General features: G+C 42.5%; 1 protein-coding gene across 6 annotated transcripts in view; it reads right to left on the bottom strand.

The window, feature by feature from the left end:
• Window positions 1-16150, bottom strand: part of EML1 (EMAP like 1) — a 192849-nt gene that overhangs the window by 49952 nt on the left and 126747 nt on the right. For all 6 annotated transcript variants that reach the window (XM_043489494.1, XM_043489498.1, XM_043489492.1 and 3 more), the window contains exon 3: window positions 13574-13709. In XM_043489494.1, the coding sequence (XP_043345429.1) occupies window positions 13574-13709 (136 nt within the window). The remainder of the gene's footprint in view (window positions 1-13573; window positions 13710-16150) is intronic.

Below are 16150 nucleotides of genomic sequence, written 5' to 3'. Positions count from 1 at the left end.
TTCTAAATTCCTTACTACAGAGATCAAAAACTTTTTTCAGAATGTCACTTGAGATCTATGCCTCTACTCATTGCCTTTGTAACAGCTGGTGAAGTTCAAGGTCATCGGGGAAGTTGAAAGGGACGAACCCCGACAATACCACGAGCGCCCTCCGCGGCCTGAGCGGGAGGTGACCCCGCCCTTCTGCAGGCTTCAGTCTAGGTCAGCGGTGCTCAACCAGGGGTGACTCTGGCCCCAGGGACGTCTGACAGGGACACTGGCTTGTCACAACTGGGGGAGTGGGGAGGGCTGCTCTGTCTAATGGGCGGACGCCAGGGAGGCTGCTGCTATAGCTGTGAAGTCACTTCAGTCGTGTCTGACTCTGAGCCTCCATGGACTGCAGCCCGCCAGGCTCCTCTGTCCATGCGATTCTCCACGCAAGAATCCCACTTAGAGTGAGGTGCCGTGCCCTCCTCCAGAGGATCTCCCTGACCCAGGGATTGAACCCACATCCCTTGCCATGGCAGGTGGGTTCTTTACCACTAGTTCCACCTGGGAAGCCCCAAATACCCTTATAAAGCCCAGGAGAGCACTATGACAAAGACGGTCCAGACCCGAATGTCAGCAGCGCTGCTACTGAAGAACTCTGGTCTAAGGGCACACGTGGGACACACACAGTCCGCTCTCTGTGGGATGCCTTGTTTAGAGGGGGTCCCCATGCCAGTGCTTACTTCCTTTAGAAGAACCAGAAGGACTAGCATGGTTGGTAGCCTGCTGTGGGATGTCTAGGGAAGACTTCCTGAAGATTGTGAATTTCTGGGAGAGAGAAAACGAGTACCTTGGATGTGCTGCAGTTACACAGTAGGCGGGAGCCTGTCCTAGGAAAAGGGGTACCCCCTCACAGTGACCCACAGGGGTGAGGGGTCAGTTAGCCAGGGCAGCGGCTGTAGCTTGATGGTCTGCTCTTGGAGCCTGGAAGCATACTACAGGCATTCTGTAAAGTTTTTTTTTAATCGTCATCATTAGGTCATATGTTTCCTGAGATCTCATCTCATTTATCATTCTTGTATTCTTTGCAGAGTCTAGTAGAGAAGCTTGATAAATATTTATTAAATGAAAGGATGAAATAAATGAAACAATACATGGGACTGTCACACTGACAAAGGATCACAGGGAGATGCTATCATTTAGCACCTGCTCCGTGAGAAGAAAAAAAGGAGAAGGGCAAATGGAGGTGCTGCTCCCCGGCAGGGCTGTGTGTGTGTGTGTGTGAGGGCAGCGGCCTGGTGTGGATGCAGAGTCAAGGTGCCGGTGGGCGAGCACGTAAGTCTGCAACCCGGGAGGGGACTTAGGGCGGCAATGCCTAATGCCTAATGTGGTTACTGAACCACGGACGCAGAGGGAATCTCCATGCCGGGAAGGAGAGGAGATGAAAATGAGGACAGCCTTTGCCTCTTGGGAAAGAGAAACTCTGGACGAGGTAGGCTGAAGAACTGCCCCTCAGGAGGCAGAGAAACCTGGAGACCAGAGAAGCAAGAACACAGGGAGGACGGTTAAGGTGCTGGGGCTGTGGATGGAGGAGGGGACCTTGATGATGAAACCTCAGAGGCTCCAGTGAGCACAGAGCCAGGAGAGGGTGCACAGGACCCAAAGTTCCATCAGGAGGATACAGGAGCCCAGGAGCTCAAGACAGCGAGACTACTACCCCTGGGCTGGATACGCCTTCCTTTCTCAAAATTAAATAACATAGAGTGTCCAAGAGCCTTGCACATGAGACGCTCCTGCTGTCTTCCCTCCATTCCCTTTTCCTTCTCATCTCTGTCTTCCTTCCAGCCAACTTCAGTCCTTCTTCCTCTGTACCGTCCAACCAATCAGTAAATAATCTCTTAGCATGATTTTTAAAACCGCAGGGTGTATCGGTTTTTGAAAAAACATCTCGTTCTCTGAGTGAGTGAACATAAATAAGATGAGCATAATCACAGTGACTGGAAGACACTTTCTGAGGAGGCTCTTTGGTCACCGAGGAAACTCTGAATTGACAGCACCGTGATCTCACAGCTGGGATCCACACGGGTGTGCCTTAAGAGCAAAATGTGAATTTTTAGAACTCTCAATTTGAGGACAAGGAAATTACAGCTCTGGGGAGAGCATTACATTTCTGAAATTCAGGACTGAAGTCTAAAAATTACAGAAGCCTTTGTACTAAAGTTCAAGATCTTCCAGTGACGATAAACACCAAGCTCAGTTCACGTCTCCAGAGTGTTCTCCGCCGAGCATCTGACATGAGGCTCTCAGGCACCCCGCCCTGGCAGCTGGCAGCCTCCAGCATCACCTCTGTGGCGTCCTTGTGGGAGTTCAGGGCAAGTTCATGGCAATTTGAAAGCTTGTATAAAGCACCCTTAAAGAGCTGAGACACCATGACTGTTAATCAATGATAGCAAACGTTAGCCGATTTGCTAATAATTAGCACTCAACCTAGCTCCTGGAAGAGTTAAGAGGGGAGATCAGTGATGAAGCAGTGGGCAGCAACAGTTCACATCTATGAAGAATTTTGCATTTCATACACATCATTGAATTTAAACCTCAAATCCCCAGGGAATGTATCATTCCTATTCTACAGACTTTATTTTCCTGGGCTCCAAGATCACTGCAGACAATGACTGCAGCCATGAAATTAAAAGACGCTTGCTCCTTGGAAGAAAAGCTACGACACACCTAGAAAGCATATTAAAAAGCAGAGACATCACTTTGCTGCCAAACATCCGTATAGTCAAAGCTATGGTTTTTTCAGTAGCTATGTATGGACGTGAGAGCTGGACCATAAAGAAGGGTGAATGTCGAAGAACTGATGCTTTGAATTGTGGCATTGGAGAAGACTTTTGAGAGTACCTTGGACTACAAGGAGACCAGGTAAGTCACTCCTAAAGGAAGTCAACCCTGAATATTCATTGGAAGGACTGGTGGTGAAGTCGAAGCTCCAACACTTTGGCCATCTGATGCAAAGAGCTGACTTACTGGAAAGACCCTGATGCTGGGAAAGACTGAGGGCAGGAGGAGAAGAGGGCAACAGAGGAGGATGAGATGGTTGGATGGCATCACTGACCCAATGGACATGAGTTTGAGCAGACTCTGGGAGACAGTGAAGGACAGGGAAGCCTGGTGTGCTGCAGTTCTCGGGGTTGCAAAGAGTCAGACGCGACCGAGCCACTGAATAACAACAACAACAGATGGGGGGAGAGCTTCAGGGTATAAAGTCAAATGGCTGCGGTCACGTGACCCCTAGCTCTCTGCTGAATCTCTTAGTTAACAGCACCTAGGGAACTCTCTGATGATCCAGTGGTTAGGGCCCTGAGTTTTCACTGGCAAGGGCCCGGGTTCAATCTCTGCTCAGAGAATTAAGATCCTATCAGCCACATGGCGAGGCCAAAAATAAACAGAGACCACCTGCAAATTATGAAACACTGCAGCACATTAGTTTTGAGGACCTGCTGAACAGAGGTGCTGAATGTCTAAAAACCCAATAAAGGTTGGCAGGGAATAGATACATGTATATGTATGGCTGAGTTCCTTTGCTGTCCACTCTAAACTATTACAACACTGTTAATTGGCTATATTACAATATAAAATAAAAAGCTTAAAAAAACCCAGCAAAGGTCAATAAGTAATAACAGCTACATGATCGAAGACTTCAGCAATGGCAGGCATCAGGTAAGACCCTCTAAGCAACTACACCAGAAGGCAGGTGAAACTACCAAAGCATCAGCGAGGGTTACATTGGAAATCTAAGTACCCCTCACCTGGCCGTTGATCTGTTCAGTGTATAAGCATTGAGAAGACTCACAGACCTGTTTAATCTTTGTATGAGAGGCATGGAAACAAAGCAGAATAAACATGAGTGTAGTAATAAAAGCGTGGAAAATTATTTTGGTAAACTTCAATAAATTACAGAATACACTGCACATTAAAACAGGAAAACATTTCGGTCTGCATATATAGACTTGGGTATAATCCATCACAACCCTTTCAAGATATTTGTTATTTGCATATTTGCATTAAAATGTTAATCTTTTTTTTTTTTTAAATCTACTATTGTTGTATACTCAAGAAGAACAAGAAATTTCCTTTTGAGAGCCAAGGGCTCTTATGAATTAAAGAGGACTTGCTAGGACTCAAAGCCAAGGACAGAAAATAGAGCTTGAAGACAAGACACTTGCAGGAACAAGGGCAGTGAGAAGGAGTTAATACTGTATACACTCTGTGAGGAGCCTCCTGCAGGAACCAGCAGGGAGTAACCAAACAAGTTATGTTCCCTCAGGACAGCAAGGGAAAAACCACGTTCTTTATTTTCAAAGTGGTAGAAGTCCTGGCTTGGGAGAGAATGTATAATCACACAGCACATTTTTTAGTGCTTAAGGCAAGTACGTCTGGTGTAGAAATGCACTAATAATACCATCATTTCTTCTTTCCCTCCTGCCTTTGGCCCCCACTCCCAAACCCCATCCTTTCAAGTTCTGAAAACGCAGTTGTTCTTTACACTACCCTGCAGTTGCATTCAATGGCTTTTGCCAACTTAAACTAAATTTCAAATGTAAAACTGAATCTCTGCAAATGGAGAGTGGAGGAAAAGTGGCCATCTTTCTTCTCATGGTTAGATAGTAACTCTTAAGTGTAATAAGCTACCATGACTGCTGTCTTTCTTTCATTACGTGATTTGGAACCAAGAATTGGCTTTCCAAAACTTTGGGGAAAAGACCCCAAACTTTTACACCTGAAAAAAAACATGAATCTTGAGGGGAAGCTTGTATGCGTGACCAGAGATTTTCTAATGAGGTCATCTGTCATGACAGCTGGAGTGATTAACACTAGATTAGAAGAATTATCTACTTGACAAATGCAGGAAGGAAATGGCAACCACTCCAGTATTCTTGTCTGGAGAATCCCTTTGACAGAGGAGCCTGGTGGGCTACAGTCCGTGGGGTCATAAAGAGTTGGACACGACTGAGCACATGCTCGACAAATACTTACTTGGAATCAATTTATACTGGGCGCTGTGCTGAGCAGTGGCAAGTCAACAGGGACCAGAACTAACCTGGCTTTTGTCCTGCAAGGGTGAGGTAATTGTGACAGACTGAGGTCACGCACTTCAGTAATTAAGAAAGGCTGAAGACATCATTGTAACAGCAACAACAAAAAGGTATTTTCTAAGAAGGCTGGTGGTCTTAGAGAATTTGACACATGAAAATAAGTTGGGTTTTTTTTTTCTATCATATAAAGTCAACTACCCGAGCCTAGGGGGCTTCCCTGGTGGCTCAGATGGTAAAGAATCTACCTGCAATGCAGGAGACTTGAGTTCGATCCCTGGGTCGGGAAGATCCACTGGAGAAGGGAATGGCTACCCGCTCCAGTATTCTTGTCTGGAAAATTCCATGGACAGAGGAGGCTGGAGGGCTACAGTTCATGAGGTTGCAAAGAGTGGGACACGACTGGGCGACTAACAGTTCACAACCTGAGCCCAGAGTGGGGAATTGCATCCTTTCTGATAAGAGGGTAGGTGCCAATTCATCGTCCTCTGTTCAACAGCACAATACTCCCATCTCTAATCTTGTTACAGAGATCAGACTCAGAACATGAATTTAACACACACCTCTCAGTGGATCTCAATGATAAATATATTAGAAAAACAAAACAAAAAACCAGAACCCAAAGCAGATTTAAATCCTTAAGCACCGGGTACTGACTTCGGGGCTTTCACAAACGCTGTACTGCTAACGAGCGCAGCTATTTTTCCAAAGGACTGTCAGCTGTTTGTTTGGAAACCATGGATATTTACCATACTATCTTCCAATTGGAGCGGAGCATTTTAAAAATAATGCTCTCTTTTTGTACCAGTTTTGTTCTTTTGATCTCTCTTCTCACAGCTCTGCCCTATTGTAAAGCTCTACTTAGGGGTGGAAAGAATGAGTGATTGTCTCCGTTTTGAGCCAGTGGGAATGTTATTCTATTGTCAGCTTCAGCATCCCCACTGAGCAAGGTATGACCTACAACGTCTTCCCGGATTCTCTGCCTTTTCTTCTTTGACTAATGGAAACAAAGCTTTTCCCAAGGATTCCAAATCAAGCCCCCAATCGAAGTCTTAATTGGCAACACAAAGGACAACCCCTGGGTGCTGGACAATTTCCAAAGGGGATTTTGTTCTTCGGTCCTAGGCTGAAAAAACCCGAAAAAAGAAAACAAACATATACCCACCCAGACGCCACAGACGCCCCAGTTCGTTTAATTTAGAACTCTGATTACAGAAAGTCTCTAACACGATTGTACATGTATTTTAAATGGCTTGGAGGTTGTTTTACTCCTAACGGTCAGAAGGCCCAGCTTGCTTCTGTTTTCAAAACTCTCTCTCCTCAGGAGAGATCCATAGGAACTTTATCACAGAGTAACTGTTAACACACCACTGTTTGGGTTTCCAACTTCCAGATGGATGAGAATTCACATCCACGGAAGCCCGTATAAGGCAAAGAAACAGAATAACTTAATCACTACGCCCTATGCTGAAAACCAAGAGTCTCAGACAATCTAGAAAACCACATATTTCTAGTTGACTGCTGAACAACAGCTTATCAAATGACTTTGATCATTTTGTAAATTAGAAAGAAAGTCTACAGAGGACCAAGAATATTTATAGAAGGAAGGTTACTGTCTAAATGCTAATATACAGGGGCTTCCCGGGGCTCCAGTGGTTAAGACTTCACTTTTCAGTTCAGGGGTGCAGATCCCATCCCCAGTCTGGGAACTAAGATCCCACATGGCCCATGGCCAAAAAGCCAGAACATAAACAACACAAGCAACATTGTAACAAGTTCAATAAAGATTTAAAGTTGGCTGATATAAAAAAAAATCTTTCAAAAGTGCTAATACACACACATATAGACAGTATGCAGGCTTAGTTGCTCAGCCGTTGCTCAGCGATCCTTTGGATGGTAGCCCACCAGGCTCCTCTGTCCATGGGATTTCTCAGGTAAGAATACTGGAGCAGGTAGCCATTTCCTTCTCCAGGGGATCCTCCCGATCCAGGAATCAAACCCGAGTTTCCTGTGTCTCCTGCATTGCTGGTGGATTCTTTACCTGCTGGGCCACTGGGGCAGCCCGTATCAAATATGATGGTTACTAATTATCCTCCCTTCCTTCTTTCCTTCTAAGATAATATTGCCGAGACTGAGCCCTGTCCATGAGCTCCTTCATAACTGGAGGAGCAGAGGACCCAGGCCTCTCTCAGCACAGGCTTGCGTCCTGACCTGGGGGTTCAGGGCCTGCAGCCCCTTATTAATGGGCAGGTCTGTCTCAGAGTTGCAAGCTGCTGGCATCTCTGCTCAGTCACCCTCACCTCTGCCTGCTGCTCCTGTCAGCACTCTTGGGGCTTCTCAGAACATCACTGTTTCTAACGAGCATCATCCACACAAGGGCACATGAGAGGGATGGTTTCCAAAGAGTAATTATATGAAGCACTGTTTTTTTATAAGGAGATGCAAGCACTGACCTGGAAATCTTTGCAAGAATCAGCCCATCACAGTGAAAGGAGTGTGAGCTCTGGCGCCAGACAGACCTGGGTTTGAGCCCACGTTCTCTCCACTCACTTCATCCCAGACCAGTTACTTCACTTCTCTGAGCCTCAGTTAACCCACTGGCAAAATAGGGATAACAACACGCCCCTTGGAAGGTTGTTTTGAGTATAAGTGATAATGGCATTAAAAGCTTGGTGCTTTGTAGGCTTTTATTATATTATCATCAAAAATGATTTCTGCCATCATCACTGATTTAAAGAGGGGCTGAAACACCACTGTGCCTCTGTCTTTGTGAAAAAGTAGACAGTGTATCAAAAAGGAGAGACATCACTTTGCTGACTTTGACCACAGTCAAAGCTATGGCTTATCTAGTAGTCATGTATGGTTGTGAAAGGTGGACCATAAGGAAGGCTGAGCACCAAAGAATTGATGCTTTCAAACTGTGATGCTGGAGAAGACTCTTGAGCATCCCTTGGACTGCAAGGAGATTGCACCAGTCAATCCTAAAGGAAATCAACTCTGAATATTCATTTGAAGGAATGATCCTGAAGCTGAAGCTCTAATACTTTGGCCACATGATACAAACAGCCAACTCACTGAAATACACCCTGATGCTGGGAAAGATTAAGGGCAAGAGAAGGGGGTGACAGAGGATGAGATGGTGGGATGGTATCACTGACTCAATGGACATGAGTTTGAGCAGGTTCCAGAAGATAGTGCAAGACAGAGAAGCCTGATGTGCTGCAGTCCACGGGGTTGCAAAGAGCTGGACATGACTGAGTGACTGAACAAAAACAAGTCAATCAGATTCTGCAGCAGAGTACTAGTTATTGTGGATCAAACGCAGAGGCTTCTACAAAAACAAAGTGCAAGAATACTTGACATAAGCACTCATGAAATGAACTGAAAGCTAGAAATATAATCTGCATTTCAAATTTTACTTTTATCATATTTTGCTCTGAAAAATTTTTTTATTTTACTTAAACTCCAAATACATAAAGAGAAATCAATTATAAAAGTGAATTTTCAAGAATAAAGACAAAGAATCTCATTTTCCATTAATTATTTGCTACTTTAAAAAGTCAACCTTGAAATTAAACAACTCACTCTTAAACAGCCAATGGGTTAAAGAAAAAAATCACAAGAGAATTTAGAAAATATCTAGAGACAAATGAAAACAAACAAAAAAGATTCTAAAACTTGTGGGATGCAGAGAGCAGTACTAAGAGAGAAGTTTACAGCTATGAAAACACAGAAAGATCTCAAATCAACAAATCAACTTTATTTCTACTTCTCAAGGAAGTAGGAAAAAACAACAATAAATAAAACCAAAAGTTAGCAGAGGGAAAGTAAAAATGGAGATTATAGCAGAGATAAGCAAAATAGAGAAAAGAAAAACAATAGAAAAAATCAAGAAACCAAGAGTTGATTTTTTGTTAAAGACCAATAAAAGTGCTAACTCCTCCATTAAACTAGAAAAAAAGAGAAGACTGAAATAACTTAAATGAGAAACAAAAGAGAATATTACAACCAATGTCACAGAAATAAAAAGGATTATGAGACTATTATGAATAAGCAATGCGTTCGAACCGTGGTGCGCTAGAGAAGACTCTTGAGAGTCCCTTGGATGGCAAGGAGATCAAACTAGTCAATCCTAAAGGAAATCAACTCTGAATATTCATTGGAAGGGCTGACGCTGAAGCTCCAATACTTTGGCCAATACTTTCTTCTGATGTGAAGAGCTGACTCATTGGAAAAGACCCTGATGCTGGGAAAGACTGAAAGAGGAAGGAGAGGAAGGCAGCAGTACATGAGATGGCGGGATGCTATTACCAGTTCAACAGACATGAGTTTGAGCAAACTCCAGGAGACAGTGAAGGACAGGGAAACCTGGTATGCTGCAGTTCACAGGGTCACAGAGAGTAGGACCTGAATGAGCGAGCGAGCAACAACTACCAAACTGAATTTAACAGCACATTCAAAGGATTATACACCATGAACAAGTGGGTTTTCCACCTGGAATGCAAGGACCATTCAATGTAAGAAAATTAATACAATACACCACAGTAACAGAATGAGACAAAAATCACACCGTCATCTCAACTGATGCAGAAAAACCACTTGACAAAATTGAACACCCTTCATAATAAAAACATTCAACCAAATAGGAAGAGAACTACCTCATCATCGTAAAAGTCAAAAAGTAAAAATGAAAAGCCCACAATGAGTATCATACTCAATGGTGAAAGACTGAAAGCTTCTCCTCTAACGTCAGGAATAAGGCAAGGATACGCCCTCTCACCACTACTATTGAACATAGTACTGCAAGTTCAAGCCAGAGCAATTAAACATGAAAAAGAAGTAAAAGGCATCCAAAGTTGGAAAAAAGAAAGTAAAATTATCTGTTTGCAGATGACATGATTTTATATGTAGAAAACCCTAAAGATTCCATAAAAAACTGTTAACAACTAATAAACAATTTCACTAAAATTACTGAATACAAAAAACAAAACGCAAAAATCAGTTCCATTTCTATCCACTAACAATGACCAATCTAAAAAGGAAATTAACAACCCCATTTATGATAGCTTCGAAAATGACAAAGTACTTAGGAATAAACTTAACCAAGAAGTTGAAAGACTTATAGACAGAAAACTATTAAACACTGCTGAAAAAAAATCAAAGAAGATACAAAGAAATGGAAAGTCATCCTCTGTGGGATTGGAAGACTTAATATGTTAAAATGTCCATACTACCCAAAATGATTTACAGATTCAATACAATCCCTATCAAAATACCAATGGCATCTTTTGTAGAAAAAAATCCTAAAATTCATATGAAATCCCAAGGGATCCGAAGAGCCAAAATAACCTTGAAAAAGGAGAATAAAACTGGAAGACTCACATTTCCTGATTTCAAAACATACTACAAAGTAACAGTAATCAAAACAGCATGGTACTGGAATAAAGAAAGATGTTGTCATTGTTTTAGTTGCTGAATCGTGTCAGACTCATTTGTGACCCCAATGGATTGTAGACCGCCAAGCTCCTCAAATGTAAAATGGTGCAATCATTAAGGAAAACACTATGAGAGTTTCTCAAAAAGTTAAAAATTGAATTATTAAGTTGGTGCAGACATAATTGCAGTTTCCGACTGTGAATTTTACATCATTACAACTAGGCTCAATCAAGACTTTATTAATCAAAGCAGGAACCAGTGCAATCAACGCATTTTTGCCAATAAGAAATAAGTTTGTTTATTCCTGCCGTGTAAAAACCCATGCTTTGGGATTTGAGGAACTCTTGGAAAGCATTTTCTGCCTCCTGCTGGTTGTGGAAGTGTTTTCCCTGCAAAGAGTTGTTGAAATGCTTGAAGAAGTGGTAGTCAGTTGGTGAGAGGTCAGGTGAATATGGCAGATGAGGCAAAACTCTGTAGACCATTTTGTTCAACTTTCGAAGCATTGGTGGTGTAGCCTGTGGTTGGGCACTGTCGTGGAAAAGAACTGGGTCCATTCTGCTGACCAACGCTGGCTGCAGCCACTGCAGTTTTCGGCGTCTCTCATGGATTTGCTGAGCATAGTTCTCAGATGCAATGGTTTCACCAGGATTCACAAAGATGTAGTGGATCAGACGGGCAGCAGACCACCAAACAGTGACTGTGACATTTTTTTGGTGCAGGTTTGGTTTTAGGAAGTGTTTGGGGGTTTCTTCTCGGTTCAACCACTGAGCTGGTCATTGCCTGTTGTATAAAATCTACTTTTCATCACAAGTCACAATCTGAGAAGTGGTTCGCTCTTGTGTAGAAGAGAAGACAACATTTCAAAATGATGATTTTTTTTACTTTTGGACAGCTCATGAGGCACCGACCTACTGAGCTTTTTTACCTTTCCAATTTGCTTCAAATGCCAAATGACTGGAGAACGGTTGACTTTGAGTTCTTGGGCAACTTCTCATGCAGTTTTAAAAGGATCAGCTTAGATGATCCTCTCAATTGGTTACTGTCAACTTCCGATGGCTGGTCACTGCACCCCTCATCTTCAAGGCTCTCATCTCCTTTGCAAAACTTCTTGAACCACCACTGCACTGTACATTTGTTAGCAGTTCTTGGGCCAAATGCAGTGTTGATGTTTTGAGTTGTCTCCACTGCTTTGTGACCCATTTCGAATGTGAATAAGAAAATTGCTTGAATTTGCTTTTTGTCTAATATCATTTCCCTAGTCTAAAATAAATATAAAATAAACATCAAGTAATAAGTCATTATCAAAAAACATAAAGCAAGGAATGGTCATTAAAATGATATATAACATAACCACATTTATTTAAGAATGTATTCCAATATTAAATGGCCAAGTTCAGCAATGCAAAACTGCAATTACTTTTGTACCAACCTAATACCAAATGATTTAACAATCCACTTTGGGGTATATACCCCCAAAAAGTTCAGAGCAGGATCTCACATCTCTGTACACCTACATTCACTGCAGTATTATTCCAATAGCCAAGAGGTGGAAGCAACCCAAATGTCCATCAACATGAATGGATGAAGAAAAGGTGGTAAATATATGCACAACAGAATGCTATGAAGCCTTAAAAAAGAAGGAAATCCTGTCACAAGCTACAATGTGAATGAACTTGGAGGACATTATGTTAAGTGAAATAAGTCAGCCACAAAAGGATGGATACTGTGTGATTCCACTCATATGGAACATCTGTCGTCAAAATCATAGAAACAGAAAGGAAAAGCATGATCACCAAGGGCTCTGGGGAGGACTTCCTGTTTAAGAGGTATAGTTTCAGTTTTGCAACATGAGAAAGTTCTGGAGATCCACAGCAAAACAATGAGAATATACTTGACACTGCTGAACTGTACACTAAAAAAGGCTAAGGTGGGAAATTTAATGTGATGTGATTTTTTTTTTCTTTGCCACAATGAAAAAAAAAGAAAGGAAGAAATGGTAACAGATGGCAATCTGAAACTTAAAAAAAGTCATAATTGTCAGCCTTATAACATCTAGATGAATAAAAGACAGTCTATATCTATTGGTGCCGGTTAGAATCCAGGAGGTCATTTCACGTTGGTTATAAAAAAATGATTCAATTAAGTAATAAAAAGGTATGAAATGAGGCCAAGAATTTCATTTTAAAGTTCAAAAAGCCCTGCAAAATCAATTTGCTCAAAATTCACAAACAATAAGTACCTAGAGCTCTATCTGATGAAACACCATGCAAATCTGCTCAATGAAGAGTCTATGTAGAAACACTATGTATCTAAAAGATATGATGGGATTGCTGTATTTTCATTCTGGGTCACAATGCAGCCTCAAATCTACTCTCATCAACTCACAGGGACCCCAGCGCATGGCAGGGCACACTGACTCTGAATCCCCAGCACCCATAGAGCAGGGAGCATTTTAACGAACGCTACAAGTTCTTAGAACAAGCTCATGAGGTGAGAAGAATTTCTTTAAGACTTTCTGTGCCATATGACCATCAGGTGTTTTATTTTTTACAGCATAAAAATTTGGGAAAGTAGGCTGGCATATAAAATCTGTAATTTTAATATGACAATTATGAAATTATAAAAAAGTTAAGAGCAACCCACGCTCTATCTGACAAACATCACCTGAAATTCCACTGTTAAGTGCCATCCAAATTTTACTGACAAAAATTCACGCTCAGTACAGCAATCTGAAGTTTGCTCTATTCCAAACCCTTGGGACCTGCAAACAGCATATTCATTTTTTGTATAGGTTATACTCCCACTTGTTTTTATTGTTTTATTAAAAGTGACGTTTAAGTAAAAACACCAAATGGTACACTGTGGCTTTAGTGAATGAGATTTCAGATTATGTGATTAAATCTAAAAAAAAAAGCAGAATAACAAATCAACATGGTTTCTGTTTTGGCAACACACCAAATACTGTGCTTTCACAAGCTTTAACTCAAAGGAGACATACTGAAGTGTCATACAGAAGACTAATACTTATTTTGGCATCTGGGTTGCAGCAGCTTTCACCAACAGCGCCTCTTGCCTACCTTTTGGTTGTGGCGGGCGCAGCGGCTTCTCTCCTGGCCCCCGGCGGGGCTGGCAGGGAGCCGCTGGCTTTCTTTGGTACCACAGCGCCGTTGTTGACGGTGGTTCTTAAAGGCAAGGTCTGCACCAGTGGTCTTGCTGGAAGACAAGCAGAAATGGCAATTAGAACTTTTCCCTTTTCAAGGGAACTTTACAGGATGATAATGTAGAAAGAGAAAGGGCATCCGTTTGAAAATGCTAGCAGAGTGGACAAAGGTACAAAGACAACTCTGAAACAGCAAACCCAACCACTCAGAAGGGACCACTCAGGAGGGACCTACGTGTAACCTGTAAAACTACAAAACTTCTAGATGAAAACACAGGAGAAGAATCTCTGTGACCCTGAGTTTGGTGATGAGTTTTTAGATATAACACCAAAAGCACATCCATGAGAGAAGAAAAATTAATAGCTTAGGCCTCATTAAAATGAAAAAAAAAAAAAAAAAAACCCATAAAAACTTTTGCTCTATGAAAGACATCATTAAGAGGATGAAAAGACAATTTCTAGACTGGGGGAAAATATTTGCAAGTCACATATCTGATGAAGGACTTGTATACAGAATAGGAAAAGAACTCTTAAAATTCAACAGAAAGAAAATGAATAGCCCAATTAAAAAAATGGGCAAAAGATCTGAACAGACACCTCACCAAAGAATATATACAGATGGCAAATAAGCATATGAAAAGATGCTCAACATCTTTTGTCATTAGGGAAATGCAAATGAAGACAATAATGAGATATGTCTATTCCACCTATCAGGATGGCCCAAGTCCAGGACACAGACTACATACGAACTGCTGGCTAGGAGGCAGAGCAACAGGAACTCTTCTTCGGAGCTGGTGGGAATGCAAAATGGGGCAGCCACTTTGGAAGGCAGTCTGCCAGTTCCTTACTAAACTAAGGCTTATAGATTTTACCATCGTGGTTGTTGCTTAGTTGCCAAATCGTGTCTGACTCCTGCCACCCCATGGGCTGTAGCCCACCTGGCTCCTCTGTTCATGAGATTTCCCAGGCAAGAATACTGGAGTGGGTCTGCCTTCTCCAGGGCGTCCTCCTGACCCAGGGATCGAAGCCATGTCTCCTGCATTGGCAGGCAGATTCTTTGCCACTGAGACACCTGGGAAGCCCCAAATTTTACCATAGGATCCAATAATTGTGCTGGACACTAAGTATTTACCCAACTGATTTGAAAACTTACGCCTACACAAAACCTGCATTTAATATTTGTTGCTGTTCAGTTGCTAAGTCATGTCTAACTCTTTGCGATCCCATGGATTGCAGTATGCCAGGCTTCCCTGTCCTTCACTATCTCCTGGAATTTGCTCAAACTCATGTCCATTGAGTTGGTGATGCCATAAAGCTGTCAAAACTGGAAGCAACCAAGAAGTCCTTCAGTGGGTGAGGGGTAGACAAACTGTGGTCCCTGCAGGCAACGGAATAGGATTCAGTGATAACAGGAATGAACCAATCCACGCAACCATGGATGAATCTTAAATCCAAATTGCCAAGTGCAAGGAGCCAGTCTGACAGGCTATACACTGTATGATTTCGTTTAGAATGACACTTTATAAAAAGTTAAGCTAGAGAGACAGAAAGTGGATCAGAGGTTGCCAGAGACTGGAGATGGTATGACTAGGTGAAACACAGAGGTTCTTTGGGGTGGCAAGGCTATTCTGTACGATACTGTAATGGTGGATGTATGACACTACACAGCTGTCAAAACCCACAGATCCTTTTATTTTATTAAGAGTGAACCCTGATATATGCAAATAACGGTCAATTAGGAGATGGGGGAACCCCATGATGGAATGCAGATTGAGACAGAAGACTCTAACCAACCATGTTAGAAATACACAATACAACCTCACGGAAAGGGGTGGAGAGGAAAGGGGCCAAGAGAGGAATTTTGGGAACGAGTAGAGACTGGAAGACTACAAAAGGAACTGCATGTCAGTACTGTATTCTAATAATAGTCGGGAAACTTGTTTCCCATGGGGCCATGGGTAAACAATTCTGAAACCACGATGCGTGGACACGAGAACTGAACAACTGGTAGATGCACCAGAGGATGGAAGGAACCAGCTTCTGGCTATTGGAGAGGAAGGTGACAGACCAGTAAGAGGGGAGGGCTAGAATGACCCAGGTGGAATGGAGCAGAGGAGCAGGCAGCAGTGTGTGAACCTAGCTTAACAAAGACAGAGACACATAGGTCCGTAATAACGGGTAAGCCTGCGTAGACATCTATTTCCTAGCTGTCTGCTGAGAGACCCGGGGCCCAAGCCTTGGTTTCTAATCCCACTCTACAACAAAAGGAACCACGGACCCTTGGGGAAATGCCCAAAACTAGGGCTGGGACAGGGAATATCCAACATGAGCCTGGAGCATCTTATGGCACCAGAAAGTAAGGAAGTGCTCACAAAACCCACACTGATGGGGTAGTGCTGGATTATACCCCAAACTATCAAATAAATATCAGGTTCATACTGATACAAATACCTGGTGGAATAAACACACGAGGAGGGCACACCCGCAGGCAGAG

Source organism: Cervus canadensis, chromosome 17, assembly GCF_019320065.1.
Source record: "Cervus canadensis isolate Bull #8, Minnesota chromosome 17, ASM1932006v1, whole genome shotgun sequence".
Taxonomy (NCBI): Eukaryota; Metazoa; Chordata; class Mammalia; order Artiodactyla; family Cervidae; genus Cervus; species Cervus canadensis.
The sequence above is the reverse complement of the archived record's forward strand: the minus strand, read 5'-3'. Positions and strand labels throughout refer to the sequence as shown.